This window comes from Schistocerca cancellata, chromosome 4, assembly GCF_023864275.1.
Source record: "Schistocerca cancellata isolate TAMUIC-IGC-003103 chromosome 4, iqSchCanc2.1, whole genome shotgun sequence".
NCBI lineage: Eukaryota > Metazoa > Arthropoda > Insecta > Orthoptera > Acrididae > Schistocerca > Schistocerca cancellata.
This window is the reverse complement of record NC_064629.1, coordinates 692,521,981-692,546,851: the sequence shown is the minus strand read 5'-3', so window position 1 is coordinate 692,546,851 and position 24,871 is coordinate 692,521,981. Positions and strand designations below refer to the sequence as shown.

General features: G+C 41.3%; 1 protein-coding gene across 2 annotated transcripts in view; it reads left to right on the top strand.

The window, feature by feature from the left end:
• LOC126183576 (vang-like protein 2-B) overlaps positions 1–24,871 on the top strand; it is an 83,840-nt gene that overhangs the window by 43,328 nt on the left and 15,641 nt on the right. For both annotated transcript variants that reach the window (XM_049925673.1, XM_049925672.1), the window contains exon 7: positions 21,503–21,710. In XM_049925673.1, the coding sequence (XP_049781630.1) occupies positions 21,503–21,710 (208 nt within the window). The remainder of the gene's footprint in view (positions 1–21,502; positions 21,711–24,871) is intronic.

Genomic DNA, 24,871 nt, shown 5'->3' with positions numbered 1-24,871 from the left:
ATTAGTCTCACTGATTTTTCCCTCCTCTTAACCGCTAGTGGATTGTTATATTGACTGTTGCTTCTCTCCATTATCCCTATCTGTGGCATTCTTTCTCTGGTACCGCGTGCCACGGAATTTGAATCCCCGCCAGATGTCATAGATGTCGAAGACCCCTAGAGGTCTCTGCACCATCGCGCCGTAAGCTGTGGTGGTGCACACCTCCTGGCCCGCATTTACTGTGAGGGCGCCACAGTGGAACACATGGTTCCAGCGGCCAATAGCGGCACCCCCGATAGATTATTTAAGCATCTGCCTCTCGCTCAGCCAGTCAGTCTAACCTTGCGTACGTCTCTGGACACATCGCCTCACCTTAGACAGCTTATTTGCTTTCTTGTTCTGTGTATGAGTGGACATGGTTGTTAGGTTTTCTTGTGACTCCATTGTTTTGATCTTGTTGTTGCTCGTTCTCTCCTTCGTTGGTCATGTCCGTTCTACCCCCGTTGTGTTGTTGTTCGCGGACCGTTCTGCGGGTCCTGCCACGCGCTTTCTGTCACTTCAACCCCGCGACCATTCTGGTCGGCATTACAATACTTTCCAACTCGGTTTCAGCTGCCTTCTTTAGAGCAATAGCTATATGGTATGATCTCTGCATGAATTGTTCATGTGGCTTTTTGTAATGCATTCAAAGTCATCCAAATTTCCTTGCACATCAGAAAAGCTCTCTAGTTCTGCCCCCTCTGCTCACCATTTTCTCTTGGCCTTTTATCCATTACAAGGGATGCTGTCATCATTTTCCCTCGTTATACTGTATGACCAAATTAGTCCCACTTACTTCTGTTCATAACTGGTTACTGTTGCAGTGTACAACAGCTCTTACATCATTCATCTAACCCATTCCAATAACATCATTTTACAGATTTCAGATATAACCACACAGTTGTAACAAAACTCTGTATCACCTATCTTAAAACACAGCATTACTTGTGTCCTAACAAGATTTTTTTTTTAGGGGGGGGGGGGGGGGGGGTGCCACATGATCAAACAGCGAGGTCATTGGTCCCATCGGATTAGGGAAGAGTGGGGAAGGAAGTCGACTGTGCCCTTCCAAAGGAACCATCCCAGCATTTGCCTAAGATATGGGTTGCATATCTAATCTGTATTCCAACAAATGGCAATTCCATAACTTGTGTAATAGATTTCAGATACTCATAAAACAGCTCAGAGACACCACTAACCTCACTACCTGAATCCAGAAGTGCTTCAGTCTCAAACCCCCAACACTCACTTCAATTTTTGATTGTAATATTACCACCCTGTTTCTTCTAAAAGGTTCTTTTTTCTAACAGATCCTTCTCAGTGCTTTCAAATTCATCTGTAGCATCTTTCATGGTTGTAATGTTGAATTCTCCCACTGTATGATTCATTGCTTTATTGCTACTCCCAAAAGCAACTTTACATTTTAATTAAACACACTCTACACTGGCATCTACATCTCCACAACTTGTATCCCCTGCTGTATTGACATCATACTGCAAAACTGCCCTCTACCATATCAGTTTCATCAAAATTTTCCTCAGTAGTTGCCAATAATTTATATTTCTTTCATTTCAGCACAATAAATTTTTTCTCCACTGTGCTTTAGTATCTCTGACTGCCAATTCTGTTCTTGTGGCTCTAAACTGCTGACTACGTTTACATATTTCCCACTAATTTCATCTAGTCCTGACTTGGTACCCAGGAAAATGAAATTCCATTTTGTTTACAATTTTCACTCATGTCCTTAGCTGACTGCTGCCTTAACATTGTCATTTGCATTAGGTATGACTGCTAGTGCCTCCTCTGTAGAATAAACTTCATCTTATACGCATAAAGAAATAGTTATACCAGTAACATCTACACTGTGGTGCAAAGATAATTGGTATAGACATGCATATTCAATTACGGAGATCTGTAAACAGGCAGAATACAGTGCTGTGGTCGGCTACACCTGTATAAGACAAGAAGTGTCTGGCATAGTTGTTACAAGGTGTACAACTTTGCTTCCGCCATTTGCCAATAGGTGGCGACAACAGTAAGTAGCGGTTGAAAGAAACAGATCGCAGACATCAGGCAGTTAGCTTGGACCTTGATCAAAATTACCTGATTCAAACATTAGTCAATTTGTGTCTGCATCATAAAGTTGTTCCTGACTGAAAATGTCAGTTTACAAGCCTAATTCTCGTCATCCGCGGGAGGTGTTGCTGTTCTATTTCAGTGTGAAGAAAACAACAGCTGAGTCTTATCAGGTGCTCTCAAGTACGTATGGTAAGAATGCTATTAGTGAAAGAACATGTCATGAGTGGTTTCAACACTTCAAAAACATTGATTTTAATGTTGTAGACTGGCATAGTGGTGGAAGAGAGAATGTTTTCGAAGATGCAGAATTGGAGACATTGCTGAGTGGAGACTCGCGTCAAACTCAAGAAGAATTGGCATGATTAGTGGGAGTGACACAGCAAGCCATTTCAAAATGTCTCAAGGCTATGGGCATGATTCAGTGAGAAGGAACTTGGGTCCCCTGTGAGCTGAAACGAAGAGACGTTGAACGGCATTTCTGTGTTTGTGGACAGTTGCTTCAGAGGCAAAAACGGAAGGGATTTCTGCATCGCATTGTGACCGAGGATGAAAAATGGGTTCATTATGATAACTCTAAACACAAAAAATCATGGGGATATCCCGGCCATGCTTCCACGTTGATGGCCAAATCGAATATTCACAGCTCCTAGGTCATGCTGTGCATTTGGTGGGACCAGCTCGGCGTCGTGTACTATGAGGTGTTAAAACCAAGTGAAACAATTACAGGTGCTCATTATCAAATGCAATTAAAGCATTTGAGCAGAGCATTAAAAGACAAATGGTCGCAATGCAGCGAGAGGCACGATAAAGTGATTTTGCAGCACAACAATGCTTGACCCCACGTTGCAAAAGAGGTCAAAATGTACTTACAAACATTAAAATGAGAAATCCTACCCCACCCGCCATATTCTCCAGACATTGCTCCCTCTGACTATCATCTGTTTAGATCAATGGCGTATGGCCTGGCTGACCAACACTTCCCATCTCATGGAGAAGTCACAAATTGGATCGATTCATGGATCGCTTCAGAAGATGAACATTTTTTTGACACAGGATTCATACACTGCCAGAAAGGTGGGAGAAATTAGTGGCCAGCAATGGAAAATACTTTGAATGATACATGTGTAAACAATTTGTTTCATTAAAGCCTCAAATGTTGGGGAAAAAATGGCGGAAGCAAAGTTGTACACCTTGTAGATTGGTTACTGCTGCTACTATGGCAGGTTATGAAGATTTAAGAGAGATTGAATGTGGTGTTATAGTCAGCACACGGGAGATGGGACACAACATGTCTGAGGCGGCAATGAATTGGGTATTTTCCCATATGACCCTATCATGAGTGTGCCGTGAATATCAGGGTTCTAGTAGAACATCAAATACCTGACATTGCTGCAGCCAGAAAAATATCCTGGAAGAACTGGACCGACGATGACTGAAGAGAATTGTTCAGTGTGACAGGAGTGCAGCCCTTCTGCAAATTGCTGCAGATTTCAATGTTGGGCCATCAACAAGTGTCAGCGTGTGAACCATTCAATGAAACATCGTCAATATTGGCTTTTGGAGCTGAAGGCCCACTCGTGTACCCTTGATGACTGCACGACTTGAAGCTTTACGCCTTGCCTGGGCCTGTCAACACCGACACTGGACTGTTAATGACTGGAAACATGTTGCCTGGTTGGACAGGTCTCATTTTAAATTGTATTGAGCAGATGGATGTGTACAGGTATGTGACAACCTCATGAATCCATAGACCCAGCATTTCAGCAGCAGACTGTTCAAGCTGTTGGAGGCTCTGTAATGGTGTGGAACATGTGCAGCTGGAGTGATATGGGACCCCTGATATGTTTAGATACGGCTCTGACTGGTGACACATTCGTAAACATCCAGTCTGATCACTTGCTTCCATTCATGTACATTGTGCATTCTGATGGACTTGGGCAATTCCAGTAAGACAGTGCAATGCTCCACATGTCCAGAATTGCTACAGAGTAGCTCCAAGAACACTCTTCTGAGTTTAAACACATCCGCTGACCACCAAACTCCCCACACATGAATGTTATTGAGCATACCTGGGATACCTTGCAACATGCTGTTAAGAAGAGATCTCCACCCCCTCGTACTCTTATGGATTTATGGACAGCCCTGTAGGATTCCTGACATCAATTCCCTCCAGCACTGCTACAGATTTTAGTCGAGTCCATGCATCATCGTGTTGCAGCACTTCCGTGTGCTTGCAGAGGCCCTACATGATATTAGGCAGGTGTACCAGTTTCTTTGCCTCTTCAATGTATGTTACACCATATCTGCCCCTGCAGTACTACTGCCTACAACAAAAACATCTGAAACATTGTTCCTAATAACGACTTCAGGAAGCCCTCCTGTAACAACATTAACACCATTACTATTATGTGGATCCACGTTCACTAACTCATTTATTTCAACCTCTATACTAATATCATCAGTGACAGCATATGCATATGCTACAGCTTCCTTGAAACAAAGTTCAGAATTAACATCAGCATCAACAACATTTGAAATATCACATACAGAATCAACACAAGACATATTAGCGTATTAAGGATCCACCCTCCCAACATCAACATGTAAAGCAACACAGTTGCCTGTAACTTCTCTTACAATGGTCTCATGCTGCTCTAGTATCAATATGCACTCTGTCAACATTTTTATCAGCAGCTGTAGTACAAGAACAAACACACTATCATTCCTCAAAATTTTTAAACTAGCATTTCCATTATCATTCACATTTGAATTTTCACCATTAAATCCATCATTTGATTCAACCCACTGAAACAGTCACTCATAGTATCATTTACAATCTTTTCTTTGAATTTTTTCTCCTTTTTCATACTAGCAGTTTCAAAAACTTCTTTCCAAAATTAACCTTCCCACCAAAAGTCTCTCCACACAGAATGAATTAAACTGCCTACATATTGGTTCCTACGTCAGCATTTCTGTTTTGGTCTAGTCTTTATCTTAGATCTTACCTCAGGTGGGATTGGGATACCAGCTCATTTTCCCAGTTGTGAGGTCTGCCTCCCCCCCCTCCCCAGCTTGCCCTTCAACATGATCGTAGTGTGGTTTACTGTAATCTCTTCTATCATTTGGTCTCCAGTTTCTCCTACCATCATTCCTGAAATCTCTGTGAATGTTTCTGTGGTCTTCTCTGTAATCCCTTCTGTCCCACTCATCATCATTTGTCATTTTAGAATTTTTTTCTGTTTCTAAGTGGTAAAGCAGTGTCCATATTCCCTATAGTATCTCCTGGAGCATTTATGAGCTCCCATTTTACATGTTTAGGCAATCTCTTCTTTGAAGTGAAAATGATAATTAATGGCCCCATTGGCTTCTCCATTTGTGCCATTCTTTCAATTTACCTAATACAAAAATCTCTCATGTTTACCTTCCGTGGTGTATATACATTCCCACTTAAAAATCATGTTGAATTCTGGATTGTTTCACCTCTCCCCAATATTTATTTGACAATCCCTTCTCAGAGTCTTCATACATCTCAAAATGCTTCTGATTTTGGTTTGTCCATGACAAAGTTTCCCCTCCCATTGCCCCTTTTGTGTATTTAATCTGTTTTAAATCAACCATTCCATCCACAAATCTATCTCCACAATATACAACAAAATCAGCAGGGTGATATTTTCCATCTGTCTAAAATTCTGATCATTTTTTTATGAGCAGCATATTAATAATATTTCTAACATTTCCATGTTCCATCATAGTAACCTTTGACTCTTAAGTTTTCAGTTTTTGTTTTTATATTGTAGTACTGACATCAACTTTTAATGTAGTCGGTTTACTATCTGCTGCACAAACCTTTTCCATTATGCCACTATGACTCTTTTCCAATTTTCTTTTGAATCTTTCTTCAAATTAGGAATTTTCACCTGTGTATATTTCATCCAGCTTAACAATTTTGTCCCTTACCTCAGCGTTTAATGTGACACATTCATGTTCATTTCTGTGTATTTGTAATCTTAACTTGCCTTCCATTTCTGACAGCCCCTGATTTAATCTCTCCTCCACAGACTATACTGTTCTCCCCCCCCCCCCCCCCCCCAGACATGCTACTCTTAGCTTCTTTTAATTGTTTTTTCCTTTGGCTCTCTTGGGGTTTTAATTGCATGTCTTCTGCTTGCACACTATTTTGAACATCATTTACACTTTTCTGCAGTTGTTCAGGAGAGTTCAAAATTGCTTTGATCACACTTACATCAATAATGTCTTTTTGAACAATAATATTCTTCTCTGTACTATGTCTAATGACACCTGATACCTGCTTTCTAGTAATCATAAAAATTGTCTCTTAATCTGATCTGTCCATTTTCATCCCATTTATAAATTTAGTACTGCAACATAAATTACTTGTGTATCTTGATCATTAAAATAGAAACTTTTCTTATTAACTATTATACATCCGAGTATCACATCTTGGTATCAGAAAAAGAAATGTGTAAACCGAGAGCAGCCCTGCACAGAGACAAAGATGTCCACATCCTCTATATGCTGCTTCCTCAATATCATGTTACCTAAAATCATTTTTCAGGTGGTTTAACAAGTTGTGGAAGAAAAGATTGTTGCATCAGTTAGTTTCTTGGGTTATCATGAAGTGTCAAACTAGTGAACCACATTTTGTTTATCCCCATCACTGACATGCCTCAATAGATTTCTGTTAACTGTTAGAGATGTTCAGTAACTTAGAGTACTTTCAATCCTTTTTATACTTACTTACTTATCTACCTACCTATTCAGTAGTCATGGTCCTGTAGACCGTGCACTGTGTCAACACTCAGTCTCCACTATTTCTGTCTGGTGCTATTTACTCCCAATTGACTACATTCAAAGCTTTGTATCTACTTTTGTAGATCAGAAATGGAGAAAGGAGGAGTTGCCACATTCATAAGGAACTGTCATAAATTTAAGAAAATAGACATTCATAAATTTTGCCTAGAACAGTATATGGAAGCATGTGCAACAGAAGTAGAATTTCACAAAAAATCCTTCATAATATTAAGTGTATGTCGAGCACCTGCAGGTAACTTTAATCTGTTCGTAAACCACCTTGAAGCTATACTGGACCATTTAACAACCAAAAACAAAGAAATAGTGGTTTCTGGTGATTTCAATGTAGATTTCCTTAAAGACTCTTCCTATGAAAACTAATGTGAGTTAGTAACACTATCATTCAACTTAATTCCCACTGTAAAGTTCCCCACTAGGGTAGCCAATTGCTCACAAACAGCCATTGATAATATCTTTAAGAAAAGTCCAATGAACAAAATTATATTACAAAACCAATAGTCAATGGCCTCTCATATAATGACAGGCATTTCCTTCTGTTAAATGTTAACACTGAACAGGATATAAAATCTGTTAAATCTGAGCTCAAGAGGGTAATCAATAAGCCAAAAATTGATTATTTTAGGAAACTCCTCAGAGACATTCACTGGACTGATGTTTACAGTGCTCATGGCATGAATGAAAAATATAACACTTTTGCTAATAAAGTGCTTACCTTATTCGAACACTGTTTTCCCAAAAAATTTACCAAGGTTAGAGCAAAGTCTACAAAGAAACCATGGATTACTCAAGGAATAGGGGTATCTTGTAAAACAAAAAGAAAACTGTATCTGTCAATCCGAAACAGTTCCGATGTTGATGCTGTAGCACATTACAAGAAATACTGCAAAATATTAAAGACTGTAATACAGACATAAAATCAAATATTTTACAAGGAAAAGATAGTCATATCAGATAACAAAATAAAGACTATATGGGATATAGTGAAGGAGGAGACCGGTAGAACCAGACATGTAGGAGGACAAACAGCATTAAGAGTAAATGATACATTGGTGACAGATGTGTATAGTGTTGCAGAACTTTTTAACAAACATTTCATAACTGTTACTGAAAAGATGTAGTTGTCCAGTTCTGTAGATGCTGCTATGGAATACCTCAGACCAGACATTTCAAGTAACTTCCATAATATGAATTTGACCGTCACTACCCCAGCAGAAATAATGTCCATCATAAAATTTTTAGAATCAAAAACATCTAGTGGGTATGATGAAATATCAACAAAGTTAATTAAAGAATGTGATTCTGAGGTAACTAACATATTAACCTATCTGTGTAACCAGTCATTTATCAGTGGAATATTTCCTGAATGGTTAAAATATGCTGAAGTTAAGCCACTGTTTAAGAAGGGAGATAAAGAAATAGCATCAAATTTCCGTTCAATTTCACTTTTGCCAGCATTCTCAAAAATTTTAGAAAAAGTAATGTACAGTCCGCTTTATAACCATCTTATCTCAAATAACATACTGTCAAAGTCACAGTTCGGATTTCTAAAGGGTCCTGATGTTGAGAAGGCTATCTACACTTACAGTGAAAATGTTCTTAATTCATTCGATAAAAAATTGCAGGCAACTGGTATATTTTGTGATCTGTCAAAGGCATTTGACTGTGTAAATCACAATATCATTTTAAGTAAATTAGAATACTATAGTGTAACAGGAAATGCTGCAAAATGGTTCAAATCTTATATCTCTGGCAGGAAACAGAGTGTTATTAGGAAAGAGACATGTATCAAGCTATCGGGCATCATCCAACATGGAACTAATTACATGTGGGGTCCCACAAGATTCCATTTTGGGCCCTTACTTTTTCTTGTGTATATTAATGACCTTTCATCAGTAACATTACCAGATGCCAAATTCGTTTTGTTTGACGATGATACAAACATTGCAATAAATAGCAAAACAAGTGTATTCTTAGAAAGATCAGCTAATCACTGGTTCCTAGCCAATTCCTTGTCACTAAACTTTGAAAAAACACACTACATGCAGTTCAGAACTTGTAAGGGGTGTCCCACGAGTATATGCCTAACATATGATGACAAACAGATAGAAGAAGTGGACAGTGTTAAATTCTTGGGATTACAGCTTGATAATAACTGGGAGGAGCACACCACAGAACTGCTGAAGCGTCTTAACAAATCTCTATTTGCAGTGCGAATTGTGTCAGACATTGGGGATATAAAAATGAAAAATCTGGCATACTATGCTTACTTTCATTTCATAATGTCATATGGGATTATTTTTTGGGGTAATTCATCAAGCCAAGGTAAAATTTTACGGGCACAAAAATGTGCAGTAAGAGTTTTGTGTGGTGTGAACTCAAGAACATCCTGCAGAAGCCTGTTTAGGGAGCTAGGGATACTAACTACTGCTTCCCGATATATTTATTCTTTAATGAAATTTGTCATTAAAAATGTATCACTTTTTCAAACCAACAACTCAATTCATGGAATCAATACTAGAAATAAGAATAATCTTCACAAGGATTTAAAGTCACTTAGTCTTGTACAAAAAGGTGTGCATTATTCAGGAACACACATTTTCAATAACTTGCCAGCAGCCATAAAAAGCTTAACAACCAATGAAATTTAGTTTAAGAGAAGCTCAAAGGATTTATTGGTGGCCAACTTCTTCGACTCCATTGATGAATTTCGCAGTAGAACCAACTGATTTGTGTGTGAATATATGTAAGTACAATATAGCTTCTGCACAATTTCAGTGCAGTAATGTGTTCATTGTAAATAAGTGTGTTTGTGTGTGTGTGTGTGTGTGTGTGTGTGTGTGTGTGTGCGCGTGTGTGTGTGTAAGTACAATCTAACTTCTGCACCATTTCAGTGAAGTAATGTGTTCATTGTAAATAAGTATTATGGTAGTTGTATTACACGTTTATTACCTTATAAATAAACAAAAACCCGCCAGGGGGTCCACAACTCTTTTGTGGATACGTGCATAGCGAGCATGGGACCCCGAGCTAATGTGGCCTTCCTTCCTTTCCGGGCTGCATACCTTCCCTTTCCGCATCCTTCCCCATCCCTCATCTTCGCCCCTCCTCCCCTCATCTCTGGTTCTTTCCTTCCCTTTCTCCCCATCTGGGAGTATGGTTTGTGCCTACGTCCGGAGATGGATGCTTGTAAATGTAACGCATTCTTCGCCTTCTTTGCTTGTATGTCTTCTTCCTTCCTTTGTCCTTCTCTTTTCCTTACCTCTTCTCTTTACCCTTTTCTCCGCTGCGGCATTTGAGACCTCTCTTCTTTCCTTTCCCTTTCTCTTTCTTCCTCCATGTGCATGTCAGAAGGCCGACCCACGCATTTTTGTGCGTAGCCGGTGACGGGGTAACGCGTAATTCCCCGCACCGGGTAGACAAGTAGGACACGTACGTGGTCCCTGGTAACGGCCAGGCCCAGGGAGGGGTGATTACCCGAGCTGATACCTTCCGAAAGTGCCGATTGGTCCTTCCGTCCGTTTGTCGGGAGGTGTGACCTGAGGTGTGAACAATCACCTAAAGCGGGAGTGCCCTCAGAGAGGGCCCCCACAAGGGAGGAGCGCGCCATCGGAGACGCCGGTAATCATGGGGGATTCTTCCGCAATGGTTTCCTCACCTTCCACTATGTCCGCTCACAAGCGTAAGTTCACTGAGTCTCAGCCACAGACAGTTCTTCCATCGTTGCCACAGTTCCTTGTTGTTTCTCGGTCTGACGAAGGTCACGACTTCTCCACGGTCAACCCTTTCATTATTCAGAAAGGTGTCGATGCAATTGCAGGTCCTGTAAAGTCTTGTTCCAGATTACGGAATGGCACCTTGTTGTTAGAAACAGTCGGTGCCCTCCAGGCACAAAAATTGCTGCGTACTTCACTGCTCCACACCTTCCCTGTCTGGGTTGAAGTGCACCGCACTTTAAATTCCTCGCGTGGAGTTGTATATACACGCTCCCTCGATGGATTGTCTGATGAAGAAATTCAGCACTACCTGTCTGACCAGGGCGTAACGGCTGTTCATAGAGTTATGAAAAGGGCTGACATGAACATCGTTCCAATCCGCACTGTCTTCTTCACATTTGACAAAGTTCAACTCCCATCGAAAATCAAAGCAGGCTATGAGATAATTTCCGTTCGCCCTTACGTCCCAAACCCTACGCGTTGCTATCGGTGTCAGCGGTTCAATCACACCAGCCAGTCCTGTTCCAATCCGGCCAAATGTGTTACGTGTGGCAAGGATGCCCATGAGGGTGCTTGTCCACCTCCATCCCCTCACTGCATAAACTGTATGGGTGACCACGCTGCTTCCTCTCGAGATTGCCCCGTTTTTAAGGACGAAAAGCTCATCCAGGAAATCAGAGTGAAGGAAAAGGTGTCGACCTTTGCTGCTCAAAAATTATTCGCCAGTCGACAACCCACCGTGCCTCAGACAGGAAAATACAGCACTGTCCTTGCTTCTCCTCGGCCAACAAAGGAGGCGGCCATGCAGACTTGCGACCTCACCTTTAGTGCCACGATCATCAGATCGGCCAGCGCAAAGATCGCCCGTTCAGCCTCACCACTTTCGCCTGCCCACTCTATGGCTCACCCTTCATCGGGTTCTGCTAAATCTCGAGCCCAAAAGTCAGACACCAAGACTTCGAAAAAAGAGCATATTCGTGAAGATTTTTTACGTACCCCAACTTCACAACCATCGGTTCCTCCTTCATCTAAACATCATATTTCCAAGAAGGCTACAAAGAAACCCAGTTCATCTCCTTCTCCGCCAAGGTGTGTCCCATCTACAGCACCACCTGGCAGAAATCGCCCTCGGCCGTCTTCTGTGTCGCCGAGGCGCAATACTGGCGGCCGATCAACCAGCCGATCGCTGGTGGCAGGAGCTGCTCCTGAACAACCTATGGATCAGGATCTTCTGCCTTCAGCTGAATGCCATTCCATGCTGTCGGTCGCAAGCTCTGAGCAGTCGTTGAGTTGACGGCAACCTTGGTCACATTCCTCCATTTTCTGTTCACCCTATGTCTATTGTCCACTGGAATATCCGCGGCATTCGAGCCAATCGGGATGAATTGTCTATCCTCTTACGATCCTACTCGCCGGTCATCTTCTGTCTTCAGGAAACAAAGCTGCGTCCCCATGATCGCTTTGTTCTCCCTCATTTTCAGTCCGTCCAATATGATCTCCCCTCTGTTGAAGGCACTCCAGCCCATAGAGGACTCATGAGTTTTCTCCATGATACTCTCCATTATCACCCAATCCACTTAAACACTTCCTTCCAAGCTGTCGCCGTCTGTCTTTCCCTTTCTGGATACACGTTCTCTCTTTGTACTGTATACATTCCATCGTCCACACCAATGGCACGAGCTAATCTCCTTCATCTTCTTGGTCAGCTTCCACCCCCCTATTTGCTGGTTGGGGACTTCAATGCCCACCACCAGCTTTGGGGATCTCCACATCCTTGTCCACGTGGCTCACTATTGCTAGACGTCTTCCACCAAGCGGATCTAGTTTGCCTCAGCACTGGGGTCCCTACATTTTTGTCTGCCTCCATGACAAATTTATCTCATTTGGACCTTGCGGTCGGTACTGTTCCGCTAGCTCGATGCTTCGAATGGTTCGCCCTTGATGATACACACTCGAGTGACCACTTTCCATGTGTCCTTAGACTGCAGCCTCAACTGCCATATATGCGCCCGCGACGCTTTAAGTTTGTCCAAGCCGATTGGACACTTTTTTCGTCTCTAGCGACATTCGATGACGGTCACTTTCCTAGCGTCGATGATGAGGTCACTCATATTACAGACGTTATTCTTACAGCTGCGGAACGCTCAATACCACGCTCCTCCGAATTGCCCCGGCGCCCCCCAGTTCCTTGGTGGAACGAGGCATGCCGTGATGCAGTACGTGAGCGGCGACGTGCTCTTCGCGTTTTCCGCCACCATCCTACTTTGGCCAACTGTATCTGCTATAAGCAGTTCCGTGCACGATGCCGTCGCATCATCCGCGATAGCAAGAAGGCAAGCTGGAAATTCTTTATTAGCTCATTTAACACCTTCACTCCCTCCTCGGAAGTTTGGAGTCGGCTTCGACGGTTCTCAGGCGCGCCTAGTTTCTCCCCGGTCTCTGGGCTCACTGTCGCGCATGATACATTAGTGGACCCCGTCGCAATTTCTAACTCATTGGGTCAGCACTTTGCTGAGATTTCGAGCTCTTCAAATTACCCGCCAGCGTTTCTCCCGAAGAAACGTGCAGCGGAAGTGCGACATCTTGCTTTCTCCTCTCAAAATCACGAAAGCTACAATATTGTTTTCTCCATGCGGGAACTCCAACATGCACTCTCTTCTTCTCGCTCCTCCGCCCCAGGACCGGATGGTATCCACTTCCAAATGTTGCTGCATTTATCAACCCATAGTCTGCGTTACCTCCTTCACCTTTATAATCGAATTTGGACCGACAGTACTTTTCCCAGACGATGGTGGGAAGCTATCGTCGTTCCTATTCCGAAACCTGGAAAGGACAATCATCTCGCCTCTAGCTATCGCCCCATTTCTCTCACGAGTAGTGTCTGTAAGGTTTTGGAGCGTATGGTGAATTACCGTTTAGCTTGGTGGCTGGAGTCCCGCAGTCTTTTAACACCTGCCCAATGCGGATTCCGAAAGCATCGTTCTGCAGTTGACCATCTTGTTGCTCTCTCCACTTATATCATGAACAATTTTCTCTGGAAACGCCAAACAGTAGCAATATTTTTTGATCTGGAGAGAGCATACGATACCTGTTGGAGGACAGGCATCCTCCGCACACTGTTCTCTTGGGGCTTTCGAGGTCGGCTGCCCCTTTTTCTTCGCGAATTTATGGCAGAGCGCACATTTAGGGTGCGGGTGAACACTACTCTCTCCCGTACTTTCTCCCAAGAAAACGGGGTACCCCAGGGCTCCGTGCTGAGTGTTGTACTGTTTGCCATTGCCATAAATCCAATTATGGATTGTCTCCTTCCTGATGTCTCGGGCTCCCTCTTTGTGGACGATTTTGCGATCTACTACGGCTCTCAACGGACCTGCCTTCTTGAACGACGTCTTCAAGGATGTCTCGATCGCCTCCACTCTTGGAGCATCGAAACCGGCTTCCGTTTTTCTCCCAGTAAGACCGTTTGTGTTAATTTTTGGCGACGTAAGGAGTTTCTTCCACCCTCCTTACATCTAGGACCTGTCAACCTTCCGTTTTCAGACGTCGCTAAATTCTTGGGTCTTATGTTTGACAGAAAACTGTGCTGGTCCTCCCACATTTCGTATCTTTTGGCTCACTGTCTGCGATCCCTCAACACCCTCCGTGTCCTGAATGGTACCTCCTGGGGAGTGGACCGAGTGGTCCTTCTCCGCCTCTATCGTGCCTTAGTGCGCTCGAAATTGGACTATGGAAGCGTAGTCTAATCCTCTGCTCGGCCCTCTATTCTTTGGCGTCTCGACTCTATCCACCACCGTGGATTACGTTTAGTGTCTGGAGCTTTTTACACCAGCCCTGTGGAAAGCCTTTATGCTGAGACTGCTGAACCTCCGCTGTCCAATCGGCGAGCAGTCCTTCTGAGTCGTTATGCTAGCCATCTGTCTTCCATGCCTGCTAATCCAGCCCATGACATTTTTTTCGACACCTCCTTTGATGTAGGGTATGCAGGCCGCCCCTCCTCCCTACTACCACCGGGAGTCCGCTTCCGTCAACTGCTCCATTCTCTTTCCTTCCGCTTTCCTAAAACCTTCTTGACAACTTGGGGTACAGCACCGCCTTGGCTCCGTCCCCGGATCTGCCTGCTCCGTGACCTTTGTCGATTTCCCAAGAATGGTACCCCTTCACTTGTTTATCGTTGGGCATTTGCTGCTCTATGTGCACAAATTACGGAAGCCACATTTATTTACACCGATGGCTCGAAAACATCGTTAGGTGTAGGGAATGCCTATATTGTTGGCGACACCCCAAATCACTTTCGGCTTCCCGACCAGGGTTCGGTCTATACTGCGGAGCTTTACACTGTTCTCCAGGCTGTCCACTACATCCGCCGCCATCAGCGGATACAGTACATTATCTGCTCAGATTCTCTCAGCTCTCTCCTCAGTCTCCAAGCTCTTTACCCTGTGCACCCTCTGGTCCACCGGATTCAGAACTGTCTGCACTTGCTCCACTTGGGGGGTGTCTCGGTGGCATTCCTCTGGCTCCCGGGACACGTTGGTATCTGTGGAAATGAGGTGGCCGATATTGCGGCCAAGGCTGCAGTCTCTCTTCTCCGGCCAGCTATTCAATCGATTCCCGTCGCTGATCTACGGAGCGTTTTATGTCGTCGTGTTGTTCTTTTATGGCACGCACATTGGTCGACACTTCCCCATAATAAATTGCGGGACGTGAAAGCTCTTCCTTATGCTTGGACCTCTTCCTCCCAAACGTGTCGTCGGGAGGAGGTAATTTTAACTAGACTCTGGATAGGGCACTGTCTTTTTAGCCATCGACATCTTTTAAGCGGCGATCCTCCCCCACTCTGTCCCCACTTCTCTCAGCTGTGGATGGTAAGACACCTTTTAATTGAGTGTCCCTATTTTAATCCGTTACGCTCCCGTCTACAGCTGTCGCCTGATATATCATCGATTTTAGCAGATGACACGCGCTCAGCAATCGCGTTCTCGAATTTATTAGTGCCAGTGAAATGACGTCAGTCATTTGAAGCTTTTTTTGGGGACAACCAACCCCTTTCTGTAGAGAATTTTTAAGCCTTCCTTCTGCTTTTAGTTTCTCCAATTTTATGACTTTCGTTCCCATTGCTGCTGGTTTCCATTTTCGGTTTTTTACTGTTTCGTATGTCCAGACCGGGCGCTAATGACCATAGCAGTTTTGCGCCCTAAAAAAACTTTTTTTATTTTAAATTCAGTGCATTATTATTTGTAAAATGATTCTTTCATATAGTGTTCATTAAAAAATGACGATCATTCCACTTGGGACCTGCGGAATGGTACATTAGCTTATTTGTTTGAGTTGTAAATATTTGTCATGTATTGTTCTTTTTCTAACATGTTCTACATCCTGGAGGACATCCTCACTACGGATCAATTGGAATGAAGTAAATCTAATCTTCCACATCTTTATGTCATCTTCCTACGTGTTTCTTGGCGTACACTAGGGTCCTGGAAGCTTGAATAGGAATTCACATCCCTGGCATACGGATTATGTTACGTGCCCATTGAAGTTGTTTACTCTTGTGGTATTCTTAAACTTTGTGCTGGTTCACGATTTCATAAATTTTATTACTCTTTCTTGCTCTCGAAGTATCTCCATCTCTCGTCAGGCATCATATTCTTCTCATCACTTGTCTTTCAAATATTAGAAGTTTTGCATCTCCTTTTTTGTTAGTGTCCAGCTTTCTGAACTGTAGGGGACAATGGAGATAATGGCATTGTAGATCGTCATTTTTACAGCATGTAATATGACTTTAGACTTGAACATATCTCTGAGGGCATATAGACGTCTGGAAGCAGCATACCTTCTTTCATGTGCACCTATGGGTATTTGATTATAATAATTGTACCAAATTCCCAGGTACCAGAACTGATCAAAAGATTTGATCTCATCTCTGCCCGGATGTGAAGTCCTCTTGTGCGTATTTAGTTCTGATTACTTGTATATGTTCTGTTTTTTGTTTGTACTATGACAATCCTTTCGTACATCTCCCTAGGATCTTGTTCCACTCTCACCAAAACTTACTCTGTGTTGACTGTGTAAGCAAAGATCTGAAACCTGCCACTTTTCAATCGTAGCCTCTTACACTCTTTAACATTGCTCCCACTTATGACTTTCTCCAGGTTCAGATTAAACAGTATTCATGACAGTGCATCTGCCTGTTTCAATCCAGTTCTCATGGGGAAAGGCTGTGAATATGCTCCCCCAGTTGTTACTGTAAAACTAGATTCCCTCATAAACACATTTCAGTGCATTTATTTGGGATTTGGGACTCTTTCAAGGTTTTATAGAGGCTATCTCAATGAATACTGTGATAAGCTCTTTGAAAATCTATGAACAGTACCTTCTCTTTCCTGATATTTCTCAAGAATTTGCCTAAGAGCAAACTTATTATCAGTAATTGAATGGTTTGGATGGAGTACAGTGTGATATTCTCCCATGATACAAGGTCTGTTCAAAAAATTCTATAATATTGTCCGCAAAATTGTTCTACAATTGCCTTTTATTTATTGTGAATGGTGTCCTTCAAAATACTCTTCTCCTCAATCGATACACCGCTCCCAACACAGATACCACTTCCAGAAGCAGTCTTGGTATGCCTCTTGCTGGGTCATGCTAGGTGCCATTAACAAATTTTTCTTTTACGTCATCTATCATTGCAAATCTTGATCCTTTCAACGGGTTTTTGACTTTGGAAGAAAATAGTCACAAGGGCCAGGTATGGAGAGTACAGAGACTGAGGCAGTACAGTGATTTCGTTTTTTGTGTAATGCTCACACACAAACGGGTGAATGTGCGGGTGTGTTGCCGTGAATTGAATTGTCTTGCCACATTTCAGGCCATTTGCACCTCACATTTTCTCACAGGTGTCAGAACACATCATGATAGTACCATTGATTAACGGTTTGCACAAACTCATGATGAACTAATCCTTCAAAGTCAAACAAAAGTAACAGCATGGCTTTGATGTCTGACCTGACCTGACGAGCTTTTTTTGATCTTGGAGAACCTTTCCGGACCCATTGTGAAGGTTGAACCTTGGCCTCAACATCATAACAATAGACCCACGTCTAATCACCAGTTATGATTCTCTTAAGGAACATCTCATTCTCATTTGCGAGATCCAAAAACTCTTCACAGATTGCGTGGCAAAGATCTTCCTGGTCTTGACTCATGAACCGTGGGACAATCTTTGCAGCAACACAATGCATTCCAAGATGCTGTGTCAGGATTTCATGACATGATCCAACTGAAATGTTACATTCTTCTGCAATCTCTCAGACAGTCAGTGTTCAGTTGGCACACACAATTTCATTGACACTCCTGACACGAACGTCATCGATAGATGTCCAAGGGCATCCTGAACGAGTGTCACCTTTAATTCCTTTCTGACCATTTTTAAACCGTGTGAACCGTTCATAGTGCTGAGTAAGGCTTAAGCACTCTCCACCAGAGGCTTCCTGCACTGTTTGTGTGTCTGTAAAGGTTTTCTCAAGTTTTGTGCAAAATTTAATACAGACACGTTGCTCCTCTGACTCTGCTTTCTCGAAATTCACAAACTATTTGACACAATGTTCTACTCAATACAGCACTGAAGAAGAACTGACAGACATAAAACAATGAAACTTCCAACAGTTACATATTAAGCACAGGCATGTGCAGGGATGCCAACCACATTTCGCTCCAACACACCATTGGCAAGAAATTATGAATCTTCTGGAATTTTTTGAACAGACCTCATATTTTCTGCAAATAGCTTTAGCTTTACTAAAATAACTGTAGAAAGGATCTTGTATGCCTTATTACATGAACTGATTCCTCTGCAGTTAGAGCAGTCCATCAATAAATAAATTGAACATCTTGGTCCTTTTTATGCTGTTCAGTTTATCTATTGGTAACCATTTTTATAGGACATCACAGTAGTCTTTCTTTCGTTCTGTTGGTGCTGCATTCTATATTCACCCACAGAATCTGTCATTAGTCACTGTTGTTGTTATTGTTGTTGTTGTTGTTGTTGTTGTTGTGTCATCTCATGTGGTCTATCCTAGTTTGCTTGATCTTCAGCTGTACTTTCACCCTTCTTGGCAGTTCCTGTCTGCTTTCCTCTGGCTGCTGTTCCTGCAATGTCCTCTTGATTCAGTCTCTCATATTTCCGTGTCTCCCTGAAAAATACTCACGTGACACTTGACTTGCTCAACACCTCATTCCGTGACTGTCACGTATACTTTTGTCCTTTAACATGCACCTTTCCCGTTCTTCTGTGACATATCTGTGCATTGGAAATCATGATATGCTCTAGCGATCCAAGCTGTTCATGGTCGTTTATATCACCGTTTTATTTTTTAATCTTTTACAGGTACAGTAGAGTATTGACTATCCGAACGTTGGTCAACCAAATGACCACTTAACTGAACTATTACTCACTCATCCTTGCTGCCCCCCCCTCCCCCCCTACAGTCTTGCCCTCTCCCATCCCACTCCTCCCCCCCGTACCAATGCCGAATTGCTGAAAATAACAACTGTTTGCACTCTGTAACAATTATTTGCGTTAACTTTGCTGTGTAAAGTAACATTATGGTGTAATATCCCTAAATGTGCTGTCCTTTCTATGAGAGATAAATAAGATATTAATAAAAGGTTAGAGGAAGGTGAACCTGCAACCAAGTTATCTAATGAGTATGAGGTTGGTAAGTCAGCAGTTACATGTTAAAAAAATTACAAGCATCACAAATTTTATATCTAACCTTGATTCTACTGATGGATCGACAGTTCGTAAAACTGAAGTTTGCCATAAACACAGGTATAGATGATGCTGTTTGCAAGTGGTTTACACAGAAAAAAATCGCAAGAAGAGCCTATCTCTGGTCCCATTCTACATGAAAGACCAACTCAATTTAGTGGAAACCTGGGAGGACCTTCGAATTTTAAAGCAAGCATAGGCTGGTTAAAATTCTTTAAATCAATGTATGGCATTCATGAGCTTCTAATAAAAGGAGAAAAACTGCTGATTCTTTCAAAGTAAAACTAAGGGGTATATTGGGGGAAGAATATTATGCTCTGAAAAAAGCTTACAGTGTTGACGACACTGGACTCGATTGGAAAGCTTTGGCAGAAAAACTCTTGCTTCCCGTCATGAATAAGTGTCACCTAGGCCTAAAATGAACAATGAGCATATTATTGCTTTAGCTTGTGTTAATGCTGGCGACAGCCATTGATTGCCTATACTCATCATTGCTAAAAGTAATGAACTGTGTTGTTTCAAATGCATTAAAATGTCTGTGATGCCTATTGTTTACATCTCACAAAAGAGTGCCTGAATGGATAGCAAGATTTTTCACAGAATGACTTATGGAAGTTTTTGTGCCTTCTGTAAAGCTCATCAGTTAAACAATGGGAAAAGGGGGAAAACATTATTGATCCTGGATTGCAAACCAACTCTTCCATCAAATGATACCTTAAATGAAAAGGATGCATTCATAAAAGGGATGTTTCTGTCACCTAATGTAACCTACCTAATACAGCCCATGGATCTAGGCTTTATTGAGACTTCCAAACAGTATTACTGAAGAGAATTGTTGTATAAGGTATTGTTGGAAAGTGAAGGGGAAGGAGAATAAACTCTGTTAAGAAATCATAAAAATATTGATTTGAAATATCCGATGTACTTGGTCGGAGCAGTACGGGATTGTGTAAAGGAACAGAATTTGAAAAAAAAAAATCTGGAATAAAATTTTGGGTATGGCAGAAAGTTCTCAAAGTCTAATAGAAAATGACGAACAGATTGATATATCCAAAATGCTCAATATGCTAAAAGAAGTCAATTGTTATGAATGTGATGAACAAGACATTTAAAAATTTATGAGTGTTGATGATGCAGATCCAAGGCACCAAATCATGTAGGATAGCGAAATCATAAATCTCACCATCGATAACACTGATGCCACCAGCATCTCATCAAATAATGATCTATAAAATGAAGGTGAAAGTACACCAGCTTGTTCTGAAGCATTTATATGTTTAGATTCTGCTGTGCAATGGTTTGAATCTCTAGATGAAAGCAACAAGTATAAAATATCTGTCCTGAGAAAAGTGTGTGATATAGCTCCTTGTAAGCAGGCGGACTTGGTTAGACAGATGAAAATTAAGGATTTTTTAAAATCATTATTTCTTTATATATGTACTGTATATACACAATGCAAATGTAGTACATACTTTTTGTTTACTAGGTTGTACTACATACATCTCTACTGTCCTTGTCCTTGTAATACTAAAAGATATTCATTTTGTTATAAGTACATGCAGCTTTTATTGGTAAACTGCTAAATAAAAGTATATGGGTGGATTATCGGAATAAATCGGTTTTCCAAACTCCCATGTACCCTAATTACTTCAAATAGTCGACACTTTCCATTGATTGTGGCCTGTTATTGGCTATCAAGTGGACCAGCCCTCTTCCAGTACTGCTACTATCTCAAGCTTCCTTCCACTCTCTCATTAACTTGTGCCTTATTTATAACTTGCTACCAACATCATTGTCCACACTGTCACAGACATTCTCCATCTGTCTTTGGAACCAATACACCATGCCTGTACATCTTATGAGATAGTCAGTTTATTGTATCTCTAAAATCAGTTACTTTGCCTGCTTCAAGTGTGAAGCTAAGGAAACATACAGGTTATTTCTCATACTGAGGAAATATAATTATGTGAATTTAGGTTTTACAGCTGTGTAATATTAAGGATATTGTTAAAAGTGGGAAAAATAAAAGAATTAGAATTGAACAATTACAAAGTTTTTATTTGAACAAAGACTTGTCATTAAATTACAGAGTCAATCTCGGGCAGTGCTGGCAGCACATGCTAGGAGAAGAGACTCTAGCCACAATGAACGTTTCTATGAGGAACATGACTATGAGCGGAGGGTGAAAAAACGAAGAGCACGGCTGATAACAGCAGCCGAAGAAGCATTTACACACATCAAGAGGCTGCACAATGATCAGGGAGATGCGTTAAATAGGCATGTTCTGGCAAATACAGGTAAGATATGAATAGCTTTTTTGCTTAACAGAATTAAGGTGGAGTGTGATCATTCGCTTGAGAAACTAAAGGCAATTAGTTTTGTTGAGTGGCATAAGCATTGTGTACCTCATGCCTACTAGTGCAAGTTTTTGTGGGGTGTGCCACAAATTTTGGGTGACTCAAATGGCCACAAGAACAACACAGATATTCTCATTTTTAATATATTGTAATATAAGTTATGAAAATGTGTTGGTCTTTATTTTATGAGTCTCTGGTCACTGTTCAACAACATGAAAACATATTAAAAATACCTTTAACGAGTAAAGTAATTTAAGATGAAACAGTTTGGCACATCTCTGCCTTGTCCTCGATATGATGTAAGCTGATGCAAACTCAAAATTCTATAAAATTCATATCTAGGTGTGCTAAGTACATGAGCTACCTGTTCTCCATATGAACAGATCATACACTTCTTATGAAATGTAAAGTGCTTTTGGAATCTTAAATGTATTTCAGTTTAAAAGATTGAAAATTTTTGGTATGGTTAGGATTGTCCCAACTCACTGAAGTGTAAGTAGTTGCTGCAAAAATGTATTTCTGCAATAATGTGATAGTGTACACAGTGTAATTGTTGACACATTAACTTAAAACAGTTTTGTTGTTAAGAACTTACTCAACTTTTCTCCTCGTTCTTCCCTCTCCAGAACCCGTGAAAAAATTTTGTATTGAAGTAGTTTCCTCCCTTCCACATCGGTACACTTGTTGAGAGTTCAGTTCTGTCAGAAGACAATTTGTATCTGAATTTTCTGCCTTAGACACAGTGCAGTTAATGCTGTGTGCTTGAAACCCCAGAGTTACTTTATGACCAGCTTCCTACTCAAACACTGCTCAGTATAAAGCTGGTCTAGTCATTCATTTCAGTCACCATTTCATTATCTTCATACTCCTGTCAGACAAGGCAGATGCTGAGGAAATTCCATGTAAATAGTGGCCAACATATACTTTTCACATGCATTTGAACATTTCAGTATCCAGAATTGTCACTGTGCTGCTGATATCTCGATACCAGTGTTCTCAAAAACCTTTGCTGACAACCAGTCTCTCAATAGTGCGGTAATTATCCTCCCACGAGTTAAGGATGAGTAGGTGCTGCAAGAACCTCATAGAATTTCATGCCATGAGGGCAAGTAGTCATTTTATCCAAAAAAGGAAACATGAAAAGACCATAAGAAAATTTGAAATAAATCCTCAAGCCACTGATTTTTCTGAGACTTATGAGTTCATGTAAATGCTTTCATACAATTGCCAAGGTACTCTGCAGTTACTGTATTAAACTGGGTGTGTCTGCCTAAAATATGGAAGGTTGGGGGGTAATGTTCACCACATCCATGCCATTCAGTAAAGCCACTTGGCTCATATGAAATGACAAACACCTCAGGGAACTCATTCAGTCTAGGCTGGTTATGGATTTCATTATCCCAAGCTTCCAGAGCTAGGATCTGATGAGCACCACCAGTTATCTGTAACTGCAAGCTATGGGCATGCTTCATTGTTCACTGTGTAGTGAGGTACTGGAACTTTGTGTGTCACAGGGTGCTGGAATGTTGTTCTAACTGCTGAGATTGGAATGATGATGCAAATCTCTCAAAGAAAGAAAGAAAGAAAGAAATCAGCCTCAAAGTGTTCTACATGCCAACAGAGTGGATGGCTTTTGAGATGAAAAGTAATTAGTGGGCAACTTATAGGGCACCTTTTGCACCTCGGTTGTATCTTCCTTGTCCAGATAAGGCAAGGCCTTGTTTGGACTGACCTTCAATATCCCAGCTAAACATGAATGTCGATAACTTTCACAATTCAAAACTTCACAGTGGACTGAATGGACCGTTGGTTGGAACTTTCATCCAACCACCAAAGGGAGCTTGATAGACCAATCCTCCACACCAGTCAACAGCTAATGTTAAAAATTTGGTTTTTAACAGGGTATATCTCACCTTTCTGTAGAAGGAAACCGAGACTCTAAAGATAGTGAATTTTCTGTGGAATGGGGCACTGCTTATTCAGACATAATCATCTGCTCAATCTGAACAGCTGCTCAATTGCAAAACATTAGAGAACATAAGATTGTGTCATAAGAAAGACAGTTACTGTAAATTAAGAAAGGGTGTGGATTCTTAGCATGACATGAATATTGCCACAAAGAATTTTCTGAAGAAATGATCTGATGAAGGGGTAACAATTTAGGAAATATTATGAAATAAGTCAGTTGTCAGCTTTAGAAGAGTGCTGCTCATGTTCTACCTTCTGAATCACCAAATTTTGCAGACTACATGAAGACATATTTCTGTTTTTAAAATGCTCATATATCCGTACCAGAACAGCTTTTACTGTTTGAGTTGTCACTGCTGTAGCCACAAGACATTTCAGTGTAATGCACACGGAATGTGTGGCAGATTTGTTAAAGCATACCACGAAGCTGAATTCACATGTTCATTCAGTGAATTTTGTGTCAGTTTCTCTGTTGATAATTCTTTATGGAGCCAAAAATGCCAAGGAAAAAAAGGAGTGGGACGATGATGTCTTAATATTTAGTCTAAGAAGATATATAAATCATTAAATGTCAGTATTTAAGAGTGCTACTACCACAGAGAGTTTCAGAGAGAGCATTAGTGAATGATTGACAGGAACAGGGGAAAGAAATACTGTAGAAGAAGAATGGGTAGGTTTGAGAGATGAAATAGTGAAGGCAGCAGAGTATTAAGTAGGAAAAAGCAGAGGGCTAGTAGAAATCCTTGGGTAACAGAAGATATATTGAATTTAATTGATGAAAGGATAAAATATAAAAATGCAGTAAATGAGGCAGGCAAAAAGGAATACAAATGTCTGAAAAATGAGATCGACAGGAAGTGCAAAACGGCTAGCAGGGATGGCTAGAGGACAAATGTAAGGATGTAGAGGCATATATCACTAGGGGTAAGATAGATACTGCCTACAGGAAAATTAAAGATACCTACATCTACATTTACATCCATACTCCGCAAGCCACCTGACTGTGTGTGGCGGAGGGTACCCTGAGTACCTCTATCAGTTCTCCCTTCTATTCCAGTCTCGTATTGTTCGTGGAAAGAAGGATTGTCTGTATGCTTCTGTGTGGGCTCTAATCTCTCTGATTTTATCCTCAT